The following is a 27,556-nucleotide window of genomic DNA, read 5'->3' as shown; positions in this document are numbered from 1 at the left end:
TTAATTAATTTGTTATTACATTACATTATGGCTTTGTGGTGTTGCAGCAGGTCCCTTTGGAACAACTGCAACATCAGCATTACAAGTTGAAATGCTGCTAGAAATATGAAGGATACAGTATCATTAAACCTGGGGAAAGGAAAGGATAGCAAAAAGCTTTTAATGTACCAAGAAACAGAACTCGAAATATATCAAATAAACAATAAATAAAGTTGTATTTTCCTGGTCGAATGTACTTATTGTAAGTCGCTTTGGATAAAAGCGTCAGCTAAATGCAATGTAATGTAATGTAAACAGCAGTCCAACCTTATGGTGTTAGGAGCCATACATACTGTGGATTTGACAATAATCACAAAGGAAAAAAAAAAAAGGAGTGTTTTCATCATTTGAATAGAGTAAATACCTATACATAAGACATTTATATACAGATGCTTTAAATTAATCAATAAAAGGCAATTATTTAAACGTGACCTATCATGCAAAATGCACTTTTGTACGTCTTTTATACATGAATATGTGTCCCCGGTGTTCCAGGGAACTCACCAAGTGTCAGAAAACACAACCCTCTCTATTTTCCTCCATACCCAAATCTCTTAAAAAGGGGCTGCAACGGATCTGATACAGACTGATCCAGATTTGAACACTTCTATGACGTCACAGAAGTGGCGCTACGGCTATTGGGCCAACTCCACCAATAAGGAGGAGACAGCCACGGACATTGCCGTTCGAAAGCACTGGAGACGCTGTAGTACATATGCCAGGCCTGTAGATGGTGCTGTTCTCACAGAATCAGCCCATGAAAAGACTGTTAAATTGAGCGAAATGAGGAATGGCTAAAATGCATGATCTGTTTGGTATTTTGAAAAATAAAAAGTATTAATATGCCTTATATAGGTATGGTCCTACACTATNTGATTTAAATGTATTTCTTCTTTTTTTTTTGGCTGCCCAGCGCAGACTGTTGCCTTCTGCCTTCCATGTTTGCCGCGGCCCAACTTTAGCCGCCCGAGGCGTTACTATGGCTTGCGCTTCTAAGGTATACTTCACTTGGCTAAGCTAGCTTGTTAGCCTTAATGCGCTAACGGCGTAATACGTCGCGTAACACTTCTTCCCGATAATCTAAACTCACTATCTCCAAATCGGCTTTGTGCCAACTCTGCTTCTGGGGCCCCATAACCTGTTAAGCTTTGGGTGCGACGATGAATCCGTATGAACAATAAGCTAAATCAGGACTCGGCGATATTCTCTTCAGCATGTCTCCCGGCGCAAGTTGGTATTCACAGACTGAACAAACAGCTCAACGGTAGTGGACGTCACATTTTAGGACGCCTACCTAGTCAACGAGTGACGTCACATTTAGGACGTACCTTCAACAAAGAACATGAGAGGTAACAGTCCGACCTTTGCTACCGTTTTTAGTAACACAGACTAAGGGGGCGTCCATTTCAAAGTAATAATACTGTAACAGGGGGCTCTTCATCTTCATCAAAGCACAAATTTATTGACATTTTTTTTTGTTGATGTTGTTACAACCAAATTCCAAGAAGTTCAATAAGTTACCGTTTTTTACTATTTATTAACCACCCATGCCTTTAAAATTCATTAGTTGATATTAAATGGTCCGTTCAGGCTTCCGGTCAGTCCGACTAATTTTTTCAAAAAAAAAAAGCAAGAAATCTAACCGCAAAATAAGCTTAAACAGCGAATTACCTGGTTTTTCCGTTTTGGCCAAGGGACAGTTTCCGTTGAACACAACACCGAGCCCGAAACGGTGTCTTCACGGGGTATATGTCTCGTCTGAAATGGGTAGTTGCCTGACGAGAGCCACAACGGGCCGGCGTCCAGCCTTCTTCAAATATTGCGAGCTACCCATAAGGGAGCCACGCCGCAGTGTTTGCCCGTGGCTGATGCTCTTTAGTTTGCTTCTTCCTAAGCACATCTGGCGATCTGTTGTTATTAGCCCATCTGGTTAGCCCTAGCTTATGCTAACGATTTAAAGACGCTTTTCTACAACCAGCGTGGAAGCAGAGCCTCTCTCTCTGAGAGCTCAAATAACCTCACTCAGGTGAGCGTTCGCGCACAACCTTGATATGATCATCTATAGCTTATTAATGAGGACCTAAGATAAAAAAACAGGGTATAAGAATACTATTGATCGACAGCCTAACAAAAAAGTTGTTAAAAATAACAGAGAATAGAGCTTTAAAGGGGAGCCTGATTTTGTTGCTAAAATATTCCAAAAGAAAAATCTGCTTACAGTTTCGTTGCAATGGGTGTTGAAAGTGTATGGATCCATAGATCTCTTCATTTTGCTCTCAAAGTGCCAGCCAGATTGATGCCCCTTTCAGACTTCAAATATTTTAAAAAATCTTCCCGGGGGGGAGCCCATGCCCTCCGGGGGGAAACCCTCCTTTAGGGAGGAGGTTAGCGCTCCCCTCCCACCCACGTCTAAATCATGTTCACATGGATTTAGGATACTAAACAGTTGCATACATCTTGTGCTCCATATCTTTCTGTTTTGGGTTTGATCATGGCCACAACCGTGCACGTGCATGCATACGTGAGCTCAGGCCTGATGATCTCTGGATTAAGGGAGGCTGCTTTTTCTTTGCCACAGTCATTGGCAAATAAAGGCCGAAATGGAATTGGGCCTGTGATTTTAGTTTTTTAAAGCAGAGGTTGCAGTTCAATAATTTGTACGGACCCTCTGAGGATGTTGGCTAAAAATTGAAAGGAAAAAGCTTTCCCCAACCCCGCTGTAAATAATAATAACAAACCATTGAGTTTATCTAACTGTAACATCTCTGTCTCCTATTGGATCTGAGGTATATTATAAAGAATAGCCAGCTTAATTGAAGCATTATTAGCACAGGCCTTTTGCTCAGATGATAATATTACGCGTGCTTTTTTTCTGCCTGTCGAATAGTTCTCTTTTTGTCACGCATACCTGGGCTTTGCACCACTGTAACCAATGGAGCCACGCTGCATGCGGTATGAGAATGGCCCTCAACACCATTCAGCCCAGATTTTACAAACTCCTGCGCAGGACAAGGCTCAAGCCTCAAATTCTCGCAACTGAATTTTAAAAAAAAGTGGAGTGAGGCGGACTGCTAATATCAAAAAGGGAAAGAAAGAGGAAACTTTAAAACTGCGTTCAATTGTTATGATGCTGTAAAGACTGATATTTCTATAATCGGGCTGCTGAAACTGCTTAAGTCAAATGATGCCCTGAAAGATTAACAAAGGAAAAGGAAACTCAAGCCTGGCCTGCTACACTTTTTATTTTTACTTTAATCTAAAATTAAACACTTTTAAGATGCACATATTTTCAAAAGCTATTTTATTTATTTTCTCTATTTTATTTTTAAATGCAGCCCGAGAGGAACATTACACATATCCACAGTATTTACTGTATATCTGTAAAGTTCAATGTTAATTGACAATAAATATTGTTGTTTTTGAATTTTACTTTATTTATTTGATTGGCAGTCAGTTGTTGATTACATGCAGACGTTGATAAAGCTACAGGCTACTTCAATATATACCACACTAATTCATGAAGCAAGTTAGACATTTATATGTTCCGGACCTTTGCATGGGGAGATTTTCTCTAACTGGACCTCGTTGCATTTTAGTTGAATACCCCTGGTATAAAGGTTATGACATTACCTTCTGGTCGATCCTCCTGCCGGAGGGTAGCGCTGCTCAGCTGGTTCTTCATCTCGACAGCACCCCGGCGTGTGAGGAAACATTAAACTGAAAGTAGTGGACCTCTTATTCTGTAGGAAAACTACGCCAACTTAGACCATTCCACCTAAGGTAATATATTCATATTTTAATATGTAATGCAGTATGCTTTTAGTCCACCACCATTTCAGAGTAGGCCTATAGGTATATTTTTGACTGTGACCATTCAGAGGACTTCCTTTTATTATGAACTAGCTAGCTGGTTAGCATGCTAACGACCTAGCATGCTCAGATATTGCAAATTCATTCTGTACAGCAGCAACTAGCTAAGCTAGCTTAGGCACAGATACAAGTAGATATTAAACGACTTTTACTGTTGTTGTGAGTTAAAGTTGTTTGCCAATAAAGCATCAGAGACTTTCTTGACAATTTATACTTTTAAAACTGTAGGGAATGATACATTTACTCAAGTATACATGAAATGAAAACTGGTATCAATACAAACTGAAACGTGTATACGCTCACTGTTTGGTTTCTGCTGGTCGTGCTTATCATCTTATAACTTGTGTTTTACTTTGCAGGACAGTTTCAGTGACGGGAAAAGATGGTGAGTAGCTGTAATAAATATCTTAATGCATGTTAAAAATATTACGCTACCCTTTTCCTCAGCTAATTCCAGTTTTTTCTTTTGTTGTTTAGTCTCGTAGATATGATTCCCGAACAACCATCTTTTCCCCTGAAGGCAAGTCTTGAATCTACACCATCACTTTAATTGGATCACTTGTATACGTATTGTTCGTCATTGTTATGCAGTATTCTCTATAAATGTGGCTTTTGGTATGCTAAATATCTTGGTAAATGGAAAGTTTTCTTGTTAAAGATATTTATTCTAAATCAAGTTGAATGTTATGTTGGTTGAGGTATGCTTTTCTATGATGTTTAGACTGTTGGGTTTAACTGCTTTTACAAAAATAATGTGTCTAGCTTATTTAACTGGCCATTGTGTTTTTAGATACACGTTTCTTTGAGGTTTGGGGTGTTATAATAAAGTTCTGTGACTGAATTTCACAGGGCGCCTGTATCAGGTGGAGTATGCGATGGAGGCGATCGGTCACGCTGGCACATGTCTGGGGATTCTAGCAAATGATGGTGTGCTGTTGGCAGCTGAGCGACGCAACATCCACAAATTGCTGGACGAGGTTTTCTTCTCTGAGAAGATCTACAAGCTCAATGAGTGAGTGATCTGAACAGCAGAAATACTTTTCAGCACCCACAGCTTGGCCTATTCATACCATTAAAAACCTTCATTATCATTCTTTCAGTCTGACGTACTATATTCTTGTTATGCTCTTATTTTTTCAGCGACTTGGCCTGCAGTGTTGCTGGGATCACATCAGATGCCAATGTACTGACAAATGAGCTGCGGCTTATTGCACAGAGGTGAGTTTCAGAGGAAATCCTGACACCCATGTTTAGGTTTTTCCTCAAAAAAAAATGTTTGTTGTTGGTTTTCAGCATGTTTTACTGATTTATTTTAAATTGTTTCTTACTCAGCCAGAAACAGTACATGTATTGTGAGATCATGGTGTTGGATAATTAATGAAGACATTTGTTAAGCAAAACTATTTTTAATTGTATCTGCAAGTGAAAACAACATAGCATAATCTTTCAATAAACACAGGAACATTCATATTTAATTGAAAAGGCGTAAATATACAGTTCTGCAAGGACAAACTTTAGATTTGTACTCGCATTGGCCATTAACCTCTGATCTGTTTATTTGGTTTCTCAGGTATCTTTTGCAGTACCAGGAGCCAATACCGTGCGAGCAGTTGGTGACAGCCCTTTGTGATATCAAGCAAGCATACACACAGTTTGGAGGTGAGCTACACTGTAGTCTGCTTTACTAGTTTAAAGCTAGTATACTTTTATGTATTTGAACCTGAATCAAACATCTCCTGCAACATATTGTCAATTGTAACATTTCCATTGTGTATGTTAGCTACAAGAATATTTAGACCACTTTCTCATTTTTGTGTATAAGTACAGTTGGGTTTTGGCTTTCTGTAACAGCTGTTTGTGGTTCATCTTGACAGGTAAGAGGCCGTTTGGTGTCTCTCTTCTCTACATGGGCTGGGATAAACATTACGGCTTCCAGCTGTACCAGAGCGACCCCAGCGGCAACTATGGAGGCTGGAAGGCAACCTGTATTGGCAACAACAGCGCTGTAAGTCTGAAATGACACAGATAATGGAAAACATTGAAAGGATCAAGGCAGTGTCATATGGAAGTCTTCCTGAATAGCATACATAACATTGTAATAATTTCTTGGATGTTTTTGATCTAATCTAAGAAGAACTTAATGTGACACATTACTCTGCAAAACTTAAACCAGTCATTCTTAGATGCCAGTGCAATCTTCACACATAATTGGCCATACATGTATCCATATATCATTGTGAATGTTTATTGTGTTCTTCCTCTGTATGGTGTTTGATGTGTTGTCTTCTTGGCCTCAGGCTGCAGTGTCCATGTTGAAGCAGGACTTCAAAGAGGGTGAGATGAGTCTGTCCTCCGCCCTGGCTTTGGCTGTCAAAGTGCTGAACAAAACAATGGATGTAAGCAAGCTCTCAGCGGAGAAAGGTGAGATTCAAAACTCCTAAATTGGCGCTGCTAACGACCTTTACTAGCTTTGCAAAAATGTTATGCTGTATGCTCTGTACTTCTGTCTAGATGTACTGAAACAGGCACTCAGTATTTAATCACCAGAATGTGTTTATTGCCTTGTTGCCAGAGAGTGTTTAGTTGCAACAGCTTGATGTATACACTAACGTAATACTGTTTCACATTTACTGTTTCAGTGGAGATTGCCACCCTGACACGGGAAGACGGGAAAACAAAAATCAAGGTGCTGAAACATAAAGAAGTCGAGGAACTCATCAAGCGGCACGAGGCTGAGGAGGCCAAAGCTGAGAAGGTCAAAAAAGACAAGGAGCAGAGGGAGAAGGACAAATAGGCAAACATTCTTTTCTTTTTTTCTCCTGTCACCAAATCCTGTATTGTTTTGTCTTTTACATTAAAAGTTTGGAAATGATGAACGTGTTGTTGTCTGTACTGGTGTCATAAAATCAAGGTACATGTTTTTATTGTCACCCTATCAAAAAAATGTTTTCTTAAAGGTGACCTATCATGCAAAATGCAATTTTGTACGTCTTTTATACATGAATATGTGTCCCCGGTGTTCCAGGGAACTCGCCAAGTGTCAGAAAACACAACCCTCTCTCTTCTCCTCCATACCCTAATCTCTAAAAAAGGGGCTGCAACGGATCTGATACAGACTGATCCAGATTTGAACACTTCTATGACGTCACAGAAGTGGCGCTACGGCTATTGGGCCAACTCCACCAATAAGGAGGAGACAGCCACGGACATTGCCGTTCGAAAGCACTGGAGACGCTGTAGTACATATGCCAGGCCTGTAGATGGTGCTGTTCTCACAGAATCAGCCCATGAAAAGACTGTTAAATTGAGCGAAATGAGGAATGGCTAAAATGCATGATCTGTTTGGTATTTTGAAAAATAAAAAGTATTAATATGCCTTATATAGGTATGGTCCTACACTATATTATTCAAATATAGCATGATAGGTCCACTTTAAGTGTTACAATGGATTGAAGAGGCCATTGAGAACATTGTTGGTGCATATTCAAGTCAATTTGAGATACCAAGCAGATCAGAGATGTTGAAGTAGTTGAAACTGTCATAAAACAGGATTTAAATGATGGTATTGGGAGTGTGCTATCTCCATGGATACCAGCACATATTGAAATCAAAGGAAATGAATTAGCAGATACTTTTGAAAAAGTAGCCACCGCAATTTATGGAGTGCAGTAAAAAAGTTAGAAAAACAACTTATCTGGATCTCAACTAAGTAAACAACCACTCATTTATTATTTAGCCTAGAGATGTGGGTTTTTACACATGAAAAGGCTGGGAGGTAACATTTGATAGAGAAATCTAATCTTTTCGTAACTTTGCTTTAAACATTTTGCTAACAGAGCAAAGCTGTTTTATTCCATCAATGACACAGCATCACACAGTTTCTGTTTGGTGGAGCGTCCTCAAGCAGCTTTACTGATGGTAAGCCACCAAGGGAACATTAATAAGCAATTTTCTGGTATTAAGAACCCGTAACCCAAAGGCCAACATGATACCAACTGTTCATTCTGTGTTGCATTTCCTCAGGGGCAGAATAATTGGCTACTGACCCTTTCATTGGATGAATTAAAATTGCAATGAGTTGGAAATGATATCATAGAAACAAGCTAACAAATAATAACAATTCAAAATAACACTTCAGATTCAGTTTCAAAACCACAGCGCATGGTAAAAGTAAACTAAAGTAAAATGATATCCCAAGGTCCTTTCTTTGCAATTACTTTTTCAGTTTTATGTATTATGTTAAAATGTTGTTTAAACTATCTTTACAAAGATTACACCAGGTGCTCTAATCACCCAGTGCCCAATCATGCCTTCAAAATAAAAGCATAGAAACTACTTTACCTTACGACAATAACTAGGAATACATTTACTATAAACAGCAGGAAAATAAATGTTAAACTATTAAATAATATGAAGTGATATAGCTCCAACATACTTCATATGTCAACATTTCAACATTATTATCAGAGCACTTATGCTTAAGACCTTCTCAATACCATTTATTTGGTTAAAACACAGCATTTACTCTAACCCAAAGATGACAGGTGATGTTATACTGATGTGTCAGTCATGTTCCATGTACCAGTGTCTGCCTTATCAATTATTCATATTCCAAGCATTCGTTCGCATACAATTTACATAACTAGTATGACTAACCTTTCATAAAGGTCTAATATAAAGCCCACCAGTAATTCAAATTAGTTGCATATACTAATTCAAGCAAAGATAGTTCGTAGTGTGAGTTGCCATTTCTTTGGTCTAAAATCGGCACACATTATTCTCCTGCAAAGAGATGTTGATTGCTTTAGTCTTGCTTTACCTGTCTGTTTGACAGTTTCAGTATCATCTGACTTCACTTGATCCTTGTTCATGTAACTGTACTGTCTTTGATGACATGTTTACTGCATTCTGCTTTGAACAAGGTGAAAGAACTTCACAGACATAGTTGATCTGTCATCTTTGTGGTGGTTTTGAAACTTGCGGATGGCACCTTTCACATTCCCCGCAGTTATTTGTCTTCACAGATCACTGCTCGTGCGTCAGACTCTCCTTGTTTCAATACACCCACACAGTATTATCAGTACTGCTGGAGACATTGATCAAACCGCAATTTGAACAGTGTCTGTGTGTGTTAGGGGGTGGGCAACTTTAATTGCAGGGCCAGACTAGTTGAAACTGTGACAATAATATATTTTAAGGCGACCTGACATGATAGATGAGTCAGATCCCTGTAGGATATTACCACTTTTCTTCAGTGCCTCCATCCATCTCTTTCCGTCTCAACCTGGTGCTCCAATCCAATCCTCTAAATACTGAAAGTTTGCTTAATTTTAACACCTGTAATTTTTGTTGTTTTTTTTATGGCTGCATTCAGTACAGTTTGAATTGGAGCTGGTTTTGTGACAGGGACACATTCATCATGTAATAAAGTGATGCAAGCTGTTACAACATGCAACAATGAAACTCAGCGACTCAGTCCTGTACAGCAGTGAAGAGGAAGTGTTGCTATTTCAGCATCGTTTCTATGGCTTCAATGCCAATAATGTTTTTTTTAGAGGCACACATGATTAACTCTTGCTGGTACAACTGTGTCTTTATGTGTTTTTATGTGTCTGTGAGAGAAAGATAGAGGACAGTTCAAGTTTGTAGCTATTGTGAGGAGGATTTTTTTTTCTAATGATATTTTATTTCTACAGAACAGCAAGTCTTAAAATGATTTAAAGATATTGGTTGATTCTTCGTGCTGTGTTTATGTGTATGCGTCTACATAAGCTTTTCTACATATGGACACCTTGTAGCAGCACTACAAGTTCACATTTAATAATGTCTGCAGGGCTTAATTCCCCCAACCTATGAAGGTAAACAAAATTAGATACAGAAACAGTTATTCCCCAATTATATTTTAGAAACCTGCAATTTGAATGTGTTCACTGCTGGTATTTCATCTCATCACGGCATGTGCGCAAAATTAAGACAAACAAGGGCTCAGATTTAGAACACATTTATTCCATTTGAACATGTAACATTGTAACAAGCATGTTAACTATTGATAACATTTATCTGCATGTTCTTTTACGGTCTTTTACTGCCACCTATTGTTAAGGAACAGGACAACTGTCACTCACATAAGGAATCTTGAACTTAAAAACAAAAAAGGAGTTAGTACATGTTTAAAACAAACAAAACACTATTAAAACAAATGATTCAAACTATCGACAATGCATTGCTTTCTTAATTGTTACAGATCCTTCGTATGTACGTTCTAAAGCAAAGCAATTTTTTAAAACAATATCACAACAGTTTATGTCTAAAAACAAGAATTGTTCAAACTTCCATGAACAAAAGTTAGAAAATGAATATTTGTTGGTGTAAAACAAATGATTAACATAATATTGGTGGAACAAATCAAGTCTACTATGGGTTTTCAAAGTAAATGTCATTCAAAAAGGTCATGGTGCTTACAGTCATGTTTGAAGGAATCCCTCCCATGCAGTCCAGCATGAATAAAGGGGTCATGACAGTCAAATCATGACCTTTTTCAACCATCAAAACGTCTGCACTGTTTAGGCAAGGACAGACTTCTCTAAGATGGCTCTCAGATATCAAATTGATCAAAGTTGACAAGGTTGTTTGCTTCAGACCAAGCAGGGTGCTGTGCCCCATCCATCTCTGAGGCGACTTGGTTGCCACCTGCCAGTGCGTGATTTTCCCCACCAATAGTGGCTGGACAATCCGGGCAGCGTCGACTCTCCATAGCCCCTCCACACTCAGTTATGACATAGACATGGCCATTAGGACATTTGTACCAGTGTCCAGGCGCTATTTTCATAGCAGAGACGATCATCTTTCTCTCTTCCTCACTGATCCCCAAGCCTGAGGGAGGAAGTTTGCTGTCTAGCTCCTCCATGGCTTCTTTCACTCTGTCTTGATTTTGCTCAGTGAATGGACCAATCCTTTCCAAAACCTCTCTTATTGTTTGTATCTCGGAATTTATTTTGTCAGTTAGTTTTCTTATGTCTGCCTTGTGGCAACGGGTGTTGAGTTCAGTCAGGAAGGTGAGCCTCTCTAGCTCTCTCTGCAAATCAAAGGCCTGCTGGTCTGAGAATTTTTGGTGCCGGCTATTGAGCCAGCGCACAAACTCCACAAAATACTCTCTTAATGTCTCGCTGTTCAATTCCGACATATTTTCCTTTTGGATCTTCTTCAGCTTTGCAATTCTGATTAGGAAATCCATCTTGTTTTCCAGCACACACAGATCCTTAGCTGTGAGATAAGGTTGTACCAGTTTGAATTGAACAGCCATGTATTCCACTTGGTCATGCATTCCATATTGAAGAAGGTTGCCTTCCCACTGATTTTGAAGGGCTTGTTTGTGCTCTTCAATGTCCTCCTGACATCCGTTTATCTTTACTTTGACCATCTCTATTTCAGCGAGACAGCGGTTGATGTGAGATCCATAGCGTAGATTCTTGCGAATCGGTGTTCGACACCTGGGACATTCCTTCAGTTTGATGGCCTCCTGCTCAGCTTCATTTGCCTGCTGTTTGTCATCCATCTCCATGTACTGGTCCATGGCTGTGTATTCAACAATGTGTCCACAGTCTTCTAGCTGAATGAAGTAAGCGTCAGGCTCATCTTCAGTGCCGAAGAAAATCTCTGTAACAACATCTTGATGACAGATGCGACATTTGCTTGGACATTTGTCTCCACACAGACCTATGCAAGGGTGGCCGCAATCCAGGGTCTTGGCACATGGTTCGTTGCATGGCAGACGGTCGCATGGCTCATGGCAAAGCTTACTGCAGCTTAGGTGAGGGCACTGCCAGGCACAGGGCTCAATGCACGGAGCACAGGGCTGTCCACATGGCTTCATACACTTGCTGTGCACGCAGCAATTCTCACATGGTTTCAGACAGGGGGGGCAATCACTTGTGCAAGGCTCCATGCACTTGTGAGAGCAAATCAGGAGCCGATCACACTTTTGAGAACATGCGTAATGGAACCGTCCCTGATAACACTTGCCACAGTTACCCTTACAGGCATGGCCGCATTTTAGCTGCTCCACACAATGGGTCCTACATTCAGGCTTGTCAGTGCGGTCATTGTAAAAGCATTCGCCTTGCTGGCTGTGGCCGCACTTCAGTGTTAAGGTGACCTCCTGTTTGCAATAACTTGTGCATGGTTTTCCACAGACCGAAACACATGGATGTTCACAGTCGAGCAGCTTATTGCAAGGCTCCTGGCATATAAATGTCTCCGGGTCCTGGTGGCAAGGAACCATCTGTGTGTGTTGACACCGGGGTATGATCTTCTCCACCTTCACCGTACATTTCTCTGGGCATCCTTTATAGCAGTCAAGTGGGCACCTGTGTCCCAGATCACACATAGTTTTCTGGCACTTCTTATGACACTCGTACTTCTTGTGCTCCGGGTCGTATGGATGGCAAACCCTTGTGCAAACATGGCCACAAACCAAACGGAACTCGCAAGGCTTTTTGCAGCCTCCCTCAGGGGCTTGTTTGAAATCATCAGCACAAGACGCTTTGACCTGCCGATCTGGATGATTCTGACAGTACAGGGTCAAGGCATTCCCAATCTGGTCCCTCTGCCTCAATGTGTGGAAGATGTTGCTCCAGAGTTGGACTTTGCCCAGCATTTCACTGTTGCCAATACAGTAGAGCCCTTTCTTGGCACGAGACAGGGCTACACAGACGCGATTGGGAATGTTCAAAAAGCCAACCTTGCCCTGCAGGTTGCTGCGAACCAGAGACAACAAGACAATGTCATTCTCTTCTCCTTGGTACTTGTCAACGACGTGCACTTTGACCCCTGTGAAGTCTTTGGCAGGCATGAGGTTGCGCAGGCAGTGCAGCTGTCCGGTATAAGTTGTGAGGATAGTAATCTTTTCTGGTTCATAGTCCTGAAGAATAAGATAGCGGCAAAGAGCGACTACAAAATTAGCCTCATGTTGGTTCTGATGGCTTTTCCCATCTTGGATCTCCTGTTCTTTGAAGTTGTGCTCCACAAAGAACAGATTGGTACTCAGGCCCTGTAAGACAGAATTTATGAAAAACTTACTCTTTATGTATCGTATTATTTATCATATATTTTTTTTATCTTGTATACAGAAAATATTCTGTCCTAATCGTGCAAGGACTTATAAAGAAAATATATTTATGAGTCAAAGAGACTGGCAGATACTTTTTTCTCATTGCTAGCAGGTAAACAGATGCAAAGACAAACAAGCAGAATGGAGACTCAGCAGGAGATCAAATAAAAATATGCACCTTGATGTTTTCGTAGTCAAACACAGAGGGATGGTTTTCCAGCTCTTCGTAGATATGTGGGGTCAGAAGACGGGCAATTTCTGGCCTCATACGGTGCTGGAGAACAAACCAAAACATAAAACACAGATAAACACAGGCAATCACATTTAGATATGGAAGAATACATCCAGGTACAAACATAATAATTCAAGTGTAATGCTTGCATCTTGTTTTTAACCGACTTGTCTAAACACGTCTATATTGTATTAATGAACGGATCCTGTAATGTAATAAAACATTAATAAACAGAGAAACACAGACCTGATAGTCAAGTCTGACATAAGGAAGTCCCATTTTCACCAGCCTTTCAAACATGGACATCTCCAGGTTGTGGTTCCTTGCAAGTTCGTATACTGTGGCACTGGGGCGCAGCTAAGGAAACAAAAAATCATCAAAATATGCAAAACCATAAGCTTGAAACACTTCAGTTTACATGACTTATTTTTATAGAAAAGTTGAAAATAATGGCTTATTTTTTATTTTCTGTGCAAGCTGAGAAACTGTGGTCGCTTGTTGCATAACGGAGAGATTTGTTCGGCTAGATATACGCTTTTATTATCAATATAGCATTTTAATGCAAGATTTGTCATCGCTCTAAACCTTTTCCAGCTTTTGGCTTTTTCTATCCAGCGGTGATTAAGTTCATTTGGCAGGTTTACTGCCCTATATTAGCATATTTAAAGAGCTCTAGATCATAAACACGCAAGTGAAGAATAGAGGGATGACTTTCATGGCTACATGCCTAATGTGATAAGACCATTTTGCAGTTATGTAAATCCTAGAGAATACTTAATACAACGTTCCTCGACCCAGGTGAAATCAACCATCTATATAAAAGTAAGGCTAGAAGCGATAAATATGGCCTGCTTTCGGTTTTTTATTGTTTCTGGATAGGAATATAGAATGTAGTACGTTTTTTGCGCATTTGTGTGTGTGTATAGTTGTTGTGTGTGTGTGTTGGTGTCTGTGTGTAAACCTAACTTGGCTTGAGGACAGAGTGTGATTGTGCATGTATGTGGGAGGGGTGTGGGGGAGGCAAGACAGATTCCAGTATAAATGTGAAGCATTGTGTTCAGCTTGATTCAACACCAAACCTGTGATTAATGAACAGTGTAACAATGCCAAAGCCTATTTTAGTCAGAAAGTGTGATCCATTTACCTTCATTACATGCAGATTCAAGTTTGGCTTCCATAAAAACAAAGCTTTACACTTGTTTTCGAAAAATTAAATAAGAATACAATCAAATGGCTTTAAACCCATAACACAAGCTAGTAATAGTTGTGCTATTAAATATCAAGTTGTGTCATCAGAATATCAACTTTTTACATTTTAATTTGTTTTTCTTTATTAATAATAATAATAATAATATTTTGTTAAAAATGCTTCAAAGAGAACAATCAAATAAAAACTCATAATTAATGATAAAATAGATGTAGGGCCAAATAAAATAATTGACTAGTTCTCAGGTATTCAATGTTACCTCCTGATTAAATCAAAGTATATCATATCTAATCTTGTTGTTCGCCACCACCTGCACTAATTGAATAGCACAGTGGTTTAAAGTGAAACATCTGATATACCTTATTATTGATTTATTCATTTTTGCACATTAACTTGCACCCACTTGTATAAGACAGTGAAAGGAGCCCTTGGGCATAATGGTAAATTACTTTTATATTAATCTGATGTACCTGTTATATATATATATATATAAAAAAAGTGACATCAAAAGCAATTTTCAAGTTAATCTCTATTTAGAATTCCATTCATATACTTTCAGTGGAATTGTAATGAAGAGAGGTTTGCTTGTATATTCAAACGCAGGCATACATTCATGAATAAACAACACAACAAGCAAATATTAGGAAAAGAGCCGACAGAAGTTATGCAGCAAGAAGAGAGCAGAACAGAATATTGAGTTGTGTGATGGAACTGTGAGTAGTTGTGATCGCATTGTGCAGATTGCGAGACAGGCTGCCTGGCCGTATGTCCTTGGCAAGCCCTGACAAGTTGTTATAATAGTCTACTGATGTCCAACATATCAATCATCAATCTTGTCTTCTCAATCTTTTTTTAATGGCCGTTTCTTTGCCATTTCCCTCAGGGCAACATTCACAAACATACTGACAACCACACAAATACACAAAATCCCTCATGACAGGTTGTCCTTTAAAATGTTCAACAAGTCACGCAAATGGGGTTATTTCAGTCAGAGGACGAGGGCTTACTAAAAAACAAACTGTTATGCAGTCTAAGGAGATGAGACCACCAAGAGTTGAGGGGTCGTACCTGCTGGTGGTCACCGATGAGGATGAGGTGTTGGCATGCTTCGCTCAGGGTGGTGATGGTGTGGGCCTCCAACACCTCTGCAGCCTCCTCTACGATCACCAGACGGGGACGCACTTTCTGCAGAGCTTTGCGGAACTTGGCTGCTCCTGTTGTTGTCATGCCAATGACCTGATGGAAGTTACATGTCTAACTTTAGATCTCTTTGTTTTTATTATATTACAGCAACTGGTTTCAATGCTGCCTGCCCTTGCAAACTAGTATTGCTTATTTTACTGCCAGGACAATTATTGGTGTTCTTTGGGTGGGCCTTTGTCATAGACTAAATGTTTCCTTACATGTTGATGTTTCTGAGCCCCTAAATTTGACACAACATGTATTTTTCAAAATCTCAGTCCACAATAGATGTATTTCACAGTCCATTTGATACATGTAAAATCCTCTTATTCACTTTCTTGCTGAGAGTTAAATGAGATTCTACAGACTCTCATGTCTTTACAATTATGTAGGGCTAGATCCAGCTGGAAATGGGAAGAAAAGCTAGCCTGGCTCGTAACAAAATCGGACTGTTTTACACATTATATTCTGTTTGTTTAATCAGCGTCAAATGTAAAAGTGGCAGCTTGCAGTTTATGGGGATTCTGTGCCGAACTTTCTCTTGGCTGGGCGCATTAAAGCCTGCCATTCTGTACTTAGTATCATCTTTCACAGTGATCACAGTTGCTTTGTAAAGATTTTTTCCCTGCTAGTTTGCTTGTCAGTAAATTGTATCCCCAGTTCTTTTCATTATATAGAGTAATTGGCAGTGCACAGTGTGAAATTGTGTGGAGGTGTTGCCTTAACAAGGATCTACAGGTGGGACAATATATATGCATGCTGTTCAATACTGCAACTCCACTGTACCGTGGCTCCCTTGAGGAGATGGACGTTCTCTTCACGTTTTATATCAGCCAATCTGTCCACTGCGTTCTGATAGGCCTGTTCAGACCGAAGTGCTCTGGTGGAAAGTTCTACCCTGTAGCGAGCCATCCACAACCTGCAGACATAGGGAAAAGTAATCATAATTTAAACAATGTCACAAACAACTCAATTATACAACCGTAAAACTCTCAATGGGTCAGAAACTATGATGCTTTTGTACTTGATAATAATGTAATTGTAGTTTTAACAATTATGGCTAGACATATGTGTCCTAGAAGCAACTTGCCATAGTGTTAGTTAAAACAGTCTTTACACATGTTTAAAAAGTGTCCTTACTTCCTGCTACATGGTTATGTCTTGGCTCTCTGAGGTGAGAGAAACCTCTTAGAGACACGCTCCTTGTAGTTAGTTGACTTAATTATACACACTGGGAATAGACTGCAGGACTTCTACCAGGCTGAGGTTGCTTTGGGTATTAAGAGAAGTGAGGGAGAGAAGGAGGAACAATGAAGGTGGGAAGGAGGACAGAAATGTAAGAAAAGTACTAGGGGAGGAGATGGAACGTAAGAGTTGAAAAAGTGGCACCTTGTTAGTGAAACAGCAGCAGACCTACCGATAGAGTCTCCATCTGTCTGGCCGGCTAAGGGTCCAAATATCCAAGATAGCGATTTCCTCTTCCGCAGTCATGGCCGAGCTCTTCCCCAGCTCTCTCATGATTTTGTGCTTCAGCTTTTTCTTCTGGGCCCGTTGCATCTGTACAGATCAGAACCTTTAAACTTCAGACCCTGAGTTTGAGAACTGTTTTAAAGGCAAGCTAATCTGGTAACATTTTTGTTGATCTTTATTTACATTAGAATGTTGACTTCCCTTGGTTTGTTTTGAATCAAAAATAAAAACTACAATTAATTGTGATGCTCATACTACAATAATTGGCTGAGAGAGTTAATAGTACAGCTCTTCATGAAAAGAAAAAGGAGGAAAAGACAAACTATTCTGTTTACATCAATGAAGCTGTTGTAGAGCAAGTGAACAGTTTAAAGTTCCTGGGAAACAGCAACACATATAACCTGACATCACATGTCTCAATCTTGGTGAAAAAGCTTTAAATGGCTGCATATCTCTCAGAAACTTAAGCAGGCAAACTTCCCCAGCCAAGTACTTTCTAACTTTTACAGACGAGCAATAGAAAGTATCCTTGATGGAAAAATTACAAACTGGCATGGGATTGGCAAGATGTGCCTACAAAGAGCCCAAAAAATATCAAAGGACAAAACCCACGCCAGCCACAGCCTGTCCTCCTTGCTTCCGTCTGGCAGGAAATACAGAAGTATCGGCTGTCGTACCAACAGACTGCAGAGTAGCTTTTTTCCTCAGGCTGTGAGACTCCTGAACCCTTCATCCAAACTCCACCACCAAAAACTTTTTTCTGGCTTATTCTTTTTTTATGTAGTATGAGTTTTAATTGGTAGGTATGCAATATGGGACTATAAATATACTTGTGGTTTTATCATGGAATACATGTATTCCTTTTAAACCAGTCTACTATTGCTATGTATGATAACAATAGCGTCAATCACTCTTTTTGATTGAATAGGGATTGATATATTAAACTCAATACAATGTCAAAAATCTTAGTTTTACCTCCCATCCTGCCTGGCTCTGCTCAGCCTGTATTTCAGTTTCCTCCAGGTTCATAGCCAGCATCAGATCCTCTAATGCTCTTAAAGCCTCTGCCATGTCGTCTTTCTTTTTGCCATCTCTTCCACCTTTGGGACCAATGTTGTCTTCAACAATCCGCTCCGCCTGGATCAGATCTGCCTCCTCTGGTATATAAAGGAAATCGTCTCCGTCATCCAGCTCCATCTCTTTATCTGCTGCTACATGCAACACATTTCAGGAATAATCATTATCAAAATCCTTTAGTTCACCAGTACAATACATTTGCACAGTTGTAGTTTTCTTTGGCAACTTGCATGTAATAAGTGACAAGAAAGGCAAAGTTCCTAGAATACAGAACAATAGTGTGGTACGAGAGTACAAATGTGGCCACTTTCTGGTAAAAACTGCCTTTTTTTTAATCCTGAAAACATCAGAAAATTGATTCAGTATCCTCAATAACCCTCAAAACCACTCCAAAGTTGTCCAAATCGGCAAAGCCTTTTTTAAACTATTGTCCACATAGGCTTTAATGCTAATAATGCTAATTAAGGCTACTTGGGCTAATTGTGCAAATGATATGTCCGAATATATGCAAGTAAGCATCCGGCAGTTTCTATGTGGTCGGGACGCGTACGATACATTTCTATCATAAAACTTTGGTGTACTTAAAATTTTCGGGTTCACTATGCTGGCAACTAAACTACTATTATACTATACTATTTAGGGTTTACAATTGTATACATCTGTTTAGCTCTTCACTGTTTCAGCACATTTAGAGACTTCTGAAATGTTTACAAATGGCCATGTATTTATATAATGACAGTATCCCAAAACAGTTATGTTAAGACTTCTAAACACAGCAAGGAATTCAAATGAAAAAAGATCTGTCTTACTAAGGTTATATTTCCATTTCAGCACAAATGTGTCACAACAATTGTGGTTATAGTGTAAGTGACTACAGTGCCAAACTTATTGTGCAGGGAATCCTACGTTATTAAATCGATACATTCACACTAACATTTTGAAGTGCAAGTGAGAAGAAGCCAATTATTCGATACTCTTACACCTTCAGAGAAGCACCATTAAAGGACTTACCTTCATTTCCATTTGCATTCTCTGTCTCCCTCTGCAGGAAGACAGTGGAACCCAACCCCAACCACTCCATCATCTGACTGGACTTCTTCTTCTCACCCCAGATCAAGAAACCATCCGTTGGCTAAACATCAATTCAGAAACAGGAATTGATGAGTTTGCACTCTTTTCATCTGTTTGTCTTGCTCACAGATATGTACACATGTTTATTTCCTCACAGGTTGCTGGCGCAGACTGTCCCAGTGAGTGTCTGAAATGAACTCCTGTAGGAAGTCTTCACGCAGGACACCTTTCAGGGAACACTCCAGCTTCATACTCTCACACTGGATATCCCTCTCCTCCTCACAAAGCTCCTTGTAAACCTGTTGAACATTTGTCAATCAAGTAAAAGTGGCCAAATCATGAACAACATGAAGAGATGAGTATAGCGGTTAGTTTTAAATGAGTGAAAAGAACTTGATAAATGCAATATATTATGAATTATTTAAATCTATTGTATTATTTTATGTATGCTTTAGGAGATAAGTTGATAAGGGTGGAGCTTCTTGAAACATAAAGCTAAGTTCACACTGTAGGTCAGGCAGCATGAGGAACTTACCACATTATATGCATAACGCAGGTGAGATGGAAGCGAATGTCTGAAGTCAGGTGAGCGGGTCAGCTCCCTTAGATTGAATTGCTTCAGGATCTCACTGTTGCTTCGGCCTCCCACTCTCACTATCCCCCTTGGCAGAAATGTATGAATGCCTAATACACAGAGGCAAAAACAAAAAGCTTATTTGTCTAACATTGCCTTTGTGGGGACACAGTTTGCCTCACGAATAATCAAATACACCTTAGCACATGTCTTTGGGATATAAGAGGCAGAGCTTTTAAATCCCAAACCATTAAGAAAACATCAAATGGATCTGACATTATTGGCATCACAGCCTACCTTCGAGGAACTGATCCAGGGCATGGTTAGTGTAACACACCACCAGCATCGGAGCCCTGTCCAATCGATCACTCCACAGTTTCCTATTGGCCAACAAAGCTTGAGCAATCTTGAGACCAACATGGGTTTTTCCTGAAAATAAGGAAGATGATTGATGAACAGATGTTGTCATTTTTCAAAGGTGTGAAATGATGTTATGTTATTTGTTTTCCAAATCATCCTTTTGACATGGCTTAACAGTGTCTCACCAGTGCCAGGAGGTCCCTGTATGATGGTGAGCTCTTTTGTGAGGGCCAGCTGGAAGGCTTTCATTTGAGAGTCATCCAGCCCCAGCTTCGTCATTTGAGGCCAGGCCTGTGGATTCCGGCTGACAAATGGCTTTATACTCTTCTTGTGTTGAGGCAGAGCAACGTCCGACAGGTCATAAACATCTTCTAATTGCAGGTAAGCTGGGGGGAACACATCTTTGTTACACTCCACGATGTACCTAGATGGATTATGGAAAAGAATACATAGATTATAAAAAGGTTGAAGAAGTACTCAGATTCTTTACACAAATACAAATTGTATGTCCAGTGCAGAGAAATACTCTTACTTAATTACTCAAGTGAAAAAATATGTTCTCGAATAAAACTACACTTTTAGTACAAAAGGTACACATGCAGAATTGTGTACAATAATTTGTTATATTAATAAATCATAATCATTACTGCAGTAAAATGTATGTGGCAGTTTTAATATATATTCACTGCTTTTTAACTTGTGAATTTCACCAAATAAAGTCTTATCTGGATCCACATTTCATTTTATTAAGTTTATTTTTATTCATCTTTATTATTTAAAAGGCGACTACTAAAAAAGGTATTAACAAAGTTTAGGTTACTTATTTGTACAATATTTTCCTCTGAAATGTCGTGGAGTACAAGAAAAAACATGGAAATATTCTTGGAAACTGCAAAGACAACTATGTACTATTTGTGTAAAAGAAGGATGTAAAGATGTTTGAATATGAGTCCTACGAATGCACAGTAAAGTCCACTCCAATAAACCTGTAACAAGCTTAATGAGTTTTTAATCTTTCAAGTGAGCAAATGTAACTTCTGCTGAACAGAGATAACAAATAGAGAAGGGTCATAGCAGTTGGACTGACTCAATAATGTCCATACTCAGTAATATGTACCTAAAGCTGGCTAATATTAGTTAGCCCTCATAAGCTACCCATCATACCAGAGTGAGTCATGCTTTAGTAGTAAAACCCCTGAGAGTACTGAATAAAGTAAGGGTGCACTTGGTATTGAAATAAAAAAGCTCATGTGTTTAGTCATGATATGTAAAGGAAAACAGTGGGGGGGCTGGGGAATTTATCTCAGAATTCCCACAGCTGAAGAAGGGATGTTTTAGGATTGACTAAGTAAAGCCCACTAGGATGCCCTTTTTGCACCACAACATTGAGACAAATTAGTATCTTACATTTAGTAACAAAAAAAGACAACTAAAGAAGCTAAACTGTTTTTGAAGTAAAGGCAATTCTTTGTTACTGATACCTCCCACTGTGCGTTGAAGGAAAAACTGTTTTAAGTTGTTTCAGGTATTCAGGTCTAGGAGACAGATGAGCAACAAAGTGTCTCACATAAGAAATGACTTTGTTGTATCTATGAAGGGCACTGGGAGATAATAACTCAACTTCTGAACTCATCCATGCGTGTTAGCTGTTTGTGAATACTGTGGCTATATAATTAACTCATGCCAATTAAAAGCGTGATAGCACAACTTGCTTTGTGCCGTTTCTCCCCCCGCTGCTCTTTGAAGAATCTCCATTTGAACTTGTTATGAAAGTGCTGTGGGATAGTATAAAAACTGTGACCTTGACAGTAATATGTGGAACTCCTCCAAACACACACCTCTGAAAGGGCAGCTTGTCCTCATTCTGCTCCTGTAGGCCCTCTAGAACATATCGATAGGCCTCAAAGTAGGCAGTGGTCTCAATCATCAGGAACAACTGATCTTTCTGTGAAATAAAATGTACGTTTCATATAAAATGACATACATTGATACATTGTCCTCCCTGCCCCTATTGTGCATGTTAGGAACGAAACAGTCTCGGTTAGGTGTTCATATTTTGGGTCTTGTTTTTTTATATTTTGTCCATTCCATGTATGAGTGAAGTGACTTAATATCGGAAACACCTCTCAGATAGTAAACGTACCTTATAAACTGTACATTTTTAGAAATAGTTTGTGTAGATTAAGCGGCTGGAATAAGACTCTAACATCACATATCTGTAACTGCATGCATTTTGCTCTCTTATCAACAACAGTTGCATGCAATGTACCGACTCACCTCCATTTCCGCCAACTTGAACCTGCTCTCTGCAGTAAAGGCAATCTGGACCTGCCCCTTTGCCAGTTCTTTGGGATCCCGATCTGACACAGTGGCTAACAAGAAGCTCTCAAAATCATCACACGACAGGCAGACCAGGGAGCCAAAGATCAGCCTCTTTGAGTTCTCCCAGCGCACAAACTGTAGGATAGATTTTTAAATGCATGCGTTATGTCTTTCCATTTGGCATTCAATTAGTAAAATACATTGCATCTGATTTTATAAGTCAAAAATCATACCTAATGTTATACATATCTGAATCCCTGCAGAAACTAACCTTAAGTGGCTGAATATCAAACTGGACAATGTAGGCAATGCCATTATTTGTGCATTTGGGCACCACCAGTTTTGTGTCAAAATATATTCTGATGTCATCAAAGCGTTTTGTCTTCAGTGGTTTATCACACTTCTCCATTTTGCTCCGAAGCAACTGCTGGACCCCCTCACGGAGTGGCCTCACAAAGTCCTCTCTCAGCAGGCGGAAATGTGTGTCGAGGTAGAGGTGAGTGTTTGCGTAGCGCTGAGAGGTGAGGTTGGGTCTGAGGAAAGGCCTTTCTTCCTGATGGAACTCCTCAGGAGTTGGGTAGATGGATATGGTCCTGAAGTCTTCCTGGTCTTCTTCACCTGGGTTAGAAATAGTTTAAGTTCAGTTCAGTTGTCTGGCAACTTTCAGAACATCCCAAAATATGTTCTGTAGTGTTGGCTTGAGAGCTGTACATTTTGATATACGTTATATATGTTAGACAAAAAGCTGAACAAACGTTAATGTTAACTCAGCTGGCAGACCCAAAGAACAGCGATGGAGAAACACTGACTTGTGTGAAAAGTGAAACCTTCAAATGGTAAGAAACCTTTATTGAGTTTTTTTATTGGTTTTATTCACACGGTTGTTATGTTTTGGAGAAGATGAGACCTCTGTGGATAATTTGGATACCGATAAAAACAAACACTAAAGGAATCTTAACTAGGAGAAGCCGACTGCTATGAAGGCAATGGTGGTGAAGGCAACAACTCTAATGATCCCCTGCTACTTCACAATATCACCATCTTCATTGATTGTTATAGTTTTGATTGAAAAACCCCTAGCGGGAGAACATTTCACATTGTGCATCTAAATAACAGCAATTCAGTAAATATATCTACAAGAGGCCATTACAGGGTTCTCACCTCCAGTGGGTAGGAGGGCGTAATGGTCCCTGTCTGAGCGCAGGGTCCCCTCCCTCGATTTCTCTTGTAAGTGCTTGATGAGGCCCTGAATACTTTTCACTCTCTCCTCAATTTCAGGCTGGATATCTACTCCTGATGTCCTCAGGCTGCAGACGGATGCTGGGATAAGCGTCAGTAGCAAAGTCACAGAATTTACCGAACTAGCAGGAAAGGTGTTGATGACCTACAGTAATGGGAACATATTGAGCATAGTTAGTTTATTCAACTACAGGGAGCTCAACCAAAAATGTAGAAATTGTTAACAGGAAAAAAATAATAAGGTGATAACAATCAGACAAATGTTGTTGTGAAAGTTTAAACATTGGTCGGAGTTCTGTTTGTATCCTTCATCAGAGGCAGCTCTTCTGTATCTACCTCAGTATTTTCAGTGGTTGAAGAAGTATTCAGATCCTTTATGAAAGTCAAATTACGTATAGCATACTGTAAAAATACACCCCGACGAATAAAAGTCCAGCATTAAAAATGTTACCCAAATCAAAGTACGTATAATCAGCTAATTGTAATATTACATGTAAAAGTATATTAAAAATAATAGATTTAAAAATTAAAGTTATTCAAAATAAATGTACAAAAGGACCAATGAACTTTCTGTCAATCAGCTTGTTGATTCATCAATTTGAGCTGTTTTTGTATAAATTGATGGCTAGTTGAATTTCAACAAATCATCAGATTGTGTTTTTTAATGCAAAAACCCTTAAATTAAAGTAACTAGAATGTAAAGTTCGAAGGTAAACCAAGGGAGGTCAAAGTACATCATTCTCTTTGTATTTTAGTGGAAAATATTAAAATGGCATACAAGAACCTAAGTACAAACCTTGAGTAAATGTACTAAGTTTAAGCCAACCAATGATTATTTAAGTGAAAACTTACACTCACTGGGCATTTTTCATGTATTATTCATCTTTCAGCTGAAAATAATAACTTATTTGTTCTTTCATTCATTCCTTCCTCTATTTACCTCTGACAGAATAGCCAGGATGTTTTTCAGGTCCCGTGGGTATTGTGCCCTGCGGACGGGGTTGCACTCTGAGCTCATGCCCACCAGATAGCGTGGCAGGATGGTGGAGAAGAAATCCGACTCTTTGATGATGCCAGCCAGGTGCTGCAGAGTGCCTCTCTCCGCTCGGGATTCAAAGGCTTTACTCAGCACCAGGCAGAGGAGTCCAACAAGGTCATTTCTCATTGCTGTCCCACTCAGGAGTTCTCGCAGGACAGGTTTAGAAGACAGGGTGATCGCTACTACAGAGGGATCTTTTTCGGAGAGCTCTTCCAGTGTTTTATAGCCCAGTCCATGACCATGGTGTGCCCCAACTCTACCTGTGGATTTCGATCTCACTCCATTATGTTCTTGTCGGCCTCTCGCGCCATCTCTTCTCTCACCCCTTCTACCATCCACACTATGGCCTTCTCTCCTTACACCAACTTCTGACTCCCACCCTGAAGGTCCTTCTCTTTCAGCGGCACCGAGCTCTCCATTTCTTATTACCCCACTCTCTGGCCCTTCTCCTTTGTCTCCTCCTCTCCCCCTCCCTCCTACTTTTGGTCTAGCACCCAAATCTTTTTTCTCCCATCTCAATGCATATGTTGCTCCTCTTCCTCTGCCTGCGTCTCCTCTTCCTCTGCCTGCGTCTCCTCTTCCTCTGCCTGCCTCTCCTCTTCTTCTGCCTGCGTCTCCTCTTCCTCTGCCTGCATCTGCTGCTCCTCCTATTCCTCTGCCTGAGTCTGCTGCTCTTCCTCTCCAGCGCATCCCTCCTCCTCCTCCTCCTCCTTCATCATCCGTGTCCTCCCTTACAGGTTGACCACTACCATGGTTTAGCGATCTTCCACGTCTTCTTCTATTTCTGACTCCATGTGCACTTTTGTTTGGGCCAGTATCAGCATCTGGGGGAAGAAAAGTCACTCATATGATGAGACCTTAAAGATGAACACCTAGATTGCTGAATGGGTTTTACCTGATTGCCTATGCTACTGTATATTTACCATTGTTTAGTCCTGTTGTCTCTTTTATTAAGGTCGGTCCTTCCATGGCCTTGCATACGATACTAGCTGAAATATGTGGGCAACAATTTACAAGTCGTAAGAAATTTGAGAATTAAATTAACAACACATTTTAGGATGATCACACATTTTAATAAAGGATGTGTAATTTATGTAAAATCATTTTTGAAAGAAGTATTCAGGTCTGGTAACATACTCTGTTACATTTGTTTTGCTTAAATTAAGGTACATACGTTAAGTATTAGCTTAAGCTATAACAATAATACTTTATTCGCAATTAGTTTATAATTTATGGATTATATTTCGTATCTATGATCCAAATCATTAACCAGTAACTAAAAGTATTCAATAAATGTAGCTTGATAAAAGGTAAAATACTTGCATCCAACATATGGTGAAGTCAAAATAAAAACAGAAATGCCCTAATAAAGTAAAATGACATAGCACTTTGTGTATCATAGTCCAATAAAAACAGCTCCAATGTACATGTATAAAATAACACTGAATGATGATTCACTGTGTTCTATTACTGTGAACAATTAGTATCATTATGATTTACAAGGTCATGGGATTGCAACATGTTTATTTGAAAATAATCCTTTATCATAATAATTTTGAGAGGGGAATTTGCTTGCTATTGCATTGACCTAACTCAAAGAAAGAGAGTGCCCTCTGCTGGATACAGTAAGGACCTGCACAAATGTGTGTAAGTTTCTATTTACCAGAAATCGGATGAGAGCTTGTAAAACATAACTTGTATCCTGTCATTGTTCTGATATCGAATTCAGTTTTAGGATTTCATTAAGATCCCCATTAGCTAATGCACAACACCAGCTACTCTTTCTACAGAAAAAAACATGACACTGGCAACAACTAAATAATATTAAAAATACAAAATACAATACTTTCCAATAAACATACTACACATGTTATTATTAATCATATCCACTTGTTAAACATACACACATATACATACAAACACGTATACATTCATACATACATACAATTCGTTGACACTAAATGTAAAGTGAGATTTTACAAAAGTACATGATGCGGAAATGCCTTACAAATTACAACAAGACAGCAAATGGGCAACGCCTTCAATTTGTTGTATATCATTTGTTATAGGCCTACCTTCGTTTACATTTTATATATGCTACGGAATGAGACATTTCTGATCATTTTTGCTTCCTTTCACCCCTTACAGAGAGAAAACACTTACCTAGACTGAAATCCACTTGCCACAATGCCACTGAGCTTTACAAAGGAAGCAGGTCCATTTGCTAGCATCACTGCACCTAGCCTTCTCAGTCAGTCGTCGTGTATTAGCTGTGCCTTCCGCTCACTGCTCTATTTATATGCGTTGTCACACTTGTGCTTTCGTTTCATCAGAACTACGCACCTAGAGGTTCATTTGCATCATGAAACTTAACTCTGCACAGTGCACACACTATGTTAACACGGCAACATGCAATACTGTCCGCTATCTTTTGTATATCATCATCAGTCGACAGTGCCACGTGGGGCAGGATATTTCCCAGAAGCATTTCCTCGTTAATTAAACGTGTTATCGAGTGTAGTTCAGGGCCTTACTGTTTCTGTCATGTTGACGGCCGATAGAGTATTGTGAGAGCATATGCTACTTCAGGTTACCTTGCAGTATGCACCACTGAAACTTGACTTATAGGCTAGCAGCGTTACCTGAAAAAATATGATGTGATGCTTACCACCAAATGTAGGGATAGCCTATTGGATTATATTATGAATACATAGCCCAATAGGCTACTCTCAAACAAAAGACACAATTACGGGTGTTAGCCTTGT

The 27,556-nt window shown here is 39.5% G+C and overlaps 2 protein-coding genes across 3 annotated transcripts; one reads left to right on the top strand and one right to left on the bottom strand.

The window, feature by feature from the left end:
• The first annotated feature begins 3,696 nt into the window (after window positions 1–3,696).
• psma4 (proteasome 20S subunit alpha 4) lies at window positions 3,697–6,781 on the top strand. The gene is made up of 9 exons (XM_010771986.1): window positions 3,697–3,819; window positions 4,269–4,294; window positions 4,387–4,429; window positions 4,759–4,921; window positions 5,050–5,127; window positions 5,480–5,568; window positions 5,784–5,914; window positions 6,207–6,330; window positions 6,549–6,781. Exons 2-9 carry the CDS (start codon window positions 4,292–4,294, stop codon window positions 6,701–6,703), a joined length of 786 nt encoding a protein of 261 aa, XP_010770288.1. The 5' UTR covers window positions 3,697–3,819; window positions 4,269–4,291; the 3' UTR covers window positions 6,704–6,781.
• Window positions 6,782–9,894: 3,113 nt separating this feature from the next.
• Window positions 9,895–27,253, bottom strand: znfx1 (zinc finger, NFX1-type containing 1). 2 transcript variants are annotated; one of them, XM_010771984.1, is made up of 19 exons: window positions 26,955–27,253; window positions 25,715–25,780; window positions 24,693–25,615; window positions 23,675–23,897; window positions 22,785–23,131; window positions 22,469–22,648; window positions 22,030–22,136; window positions 20,377–20,615; window positions 20,129–20,260; window positions 19,793–19,941; window positions 19,413–19,556; window positions 19,198–19,318; window positions 18,085–18,320; window positions 17,057–17,196; window positions 16,426–16,558; window positions 15,526–15,693; window positions 13,497–13,607; window positions 13,197–13,292; window positions 9,895–12,958 (listed from the first exon to the last, which is right to left on the bottom strand). In XM_010771984.1, exons 2-19 carry the CDS (start codon window positions 25,758–25,760, stop codon window positions 10,505–10,507), a joined length of 5,949 nt encoding a protein of 1,982 aa, XP_010770286.1. In that variant the 5' UTR covers window positions 25,761–25,780; window positions 26,955–27,253; the 3' UTR covers window positions 9,895–10,504. The 2 variants fall into 2 exon arrangements, with proteins under 2 accessions (XP_010770286.1, XP_010770287.1); XM_010771985.1 differs by having other exon boundaries at window positions 18,085–18,317.
• Between the last annotated feature and the right edge of the window lie 303 nt (window positions 27,254–27,556).

The sequence above is a fragment of the Notothenia coriiceps genome, unplaced genomic scaffold (assembly GCF_000735185.1).
Source record: "Notothenia coriiceps isolate Sejong01 unplaced genomic scaffold, NC01 NC01_scaffold00010738, whole genome shotgun sequence".
Lineage (NCBI taxonomy): Eukaryota > Metazoa > Chordata > Actinopteri > Perciformes > Nototheniidae > Notothenia > Notothenia coriiceps.
The sequence above is the reverse complement of the archived record's forward strand: the minus strand, read 5'-3'. Positions and strand labels throughout refer to the sequence as shown.

What these genes read in the sequence shown, in the direction of transcription:
- psma4 (XM_010771986.1), top strand. An exon ending in AAGATCTACAAGCTCAATGA is followed by an intron (nt 4,922 to 5,049) that starts GTGAGTGATCTG and finishes TTATTTTTTCAG; the next exon opens with CGACTTGGCCTGCAGTGTTG. An exon ending in CAAGCTCTCAGCGGAGAAAG is followed by an intron (nt 6,331 to 6,548) that starts GTGAGATTCAAA and finishes TTACTGTTTCAG; the next exon opens with TGGAGATTGCCACCCTGACA.
- znfx1 (XM_010771984.1), bottom strand. Translation starts at nt 25,760, where the DNA reads ATGGAAGGACCGACCTTAATAAAAGAGACAACAGGACTAAACAATG. An exon ending in GACAACAGGACTAAACAATG is followed by an intron (nt 25,616 to 25,714) that starts GTAAATATACAG and finishes TTCTTCCCCCAG; the next exon opens with ATGCTGATACTGGCCCAAAC. An exon ending in TTGACTACGAAAACATCAAG is followed by an intron (nt 12,959 to 13,196) that starts GTGCATATTTTT and finishes TCTGTCTTACAG; the next exon opens with GGCCTGAGTACCAATCTGTT.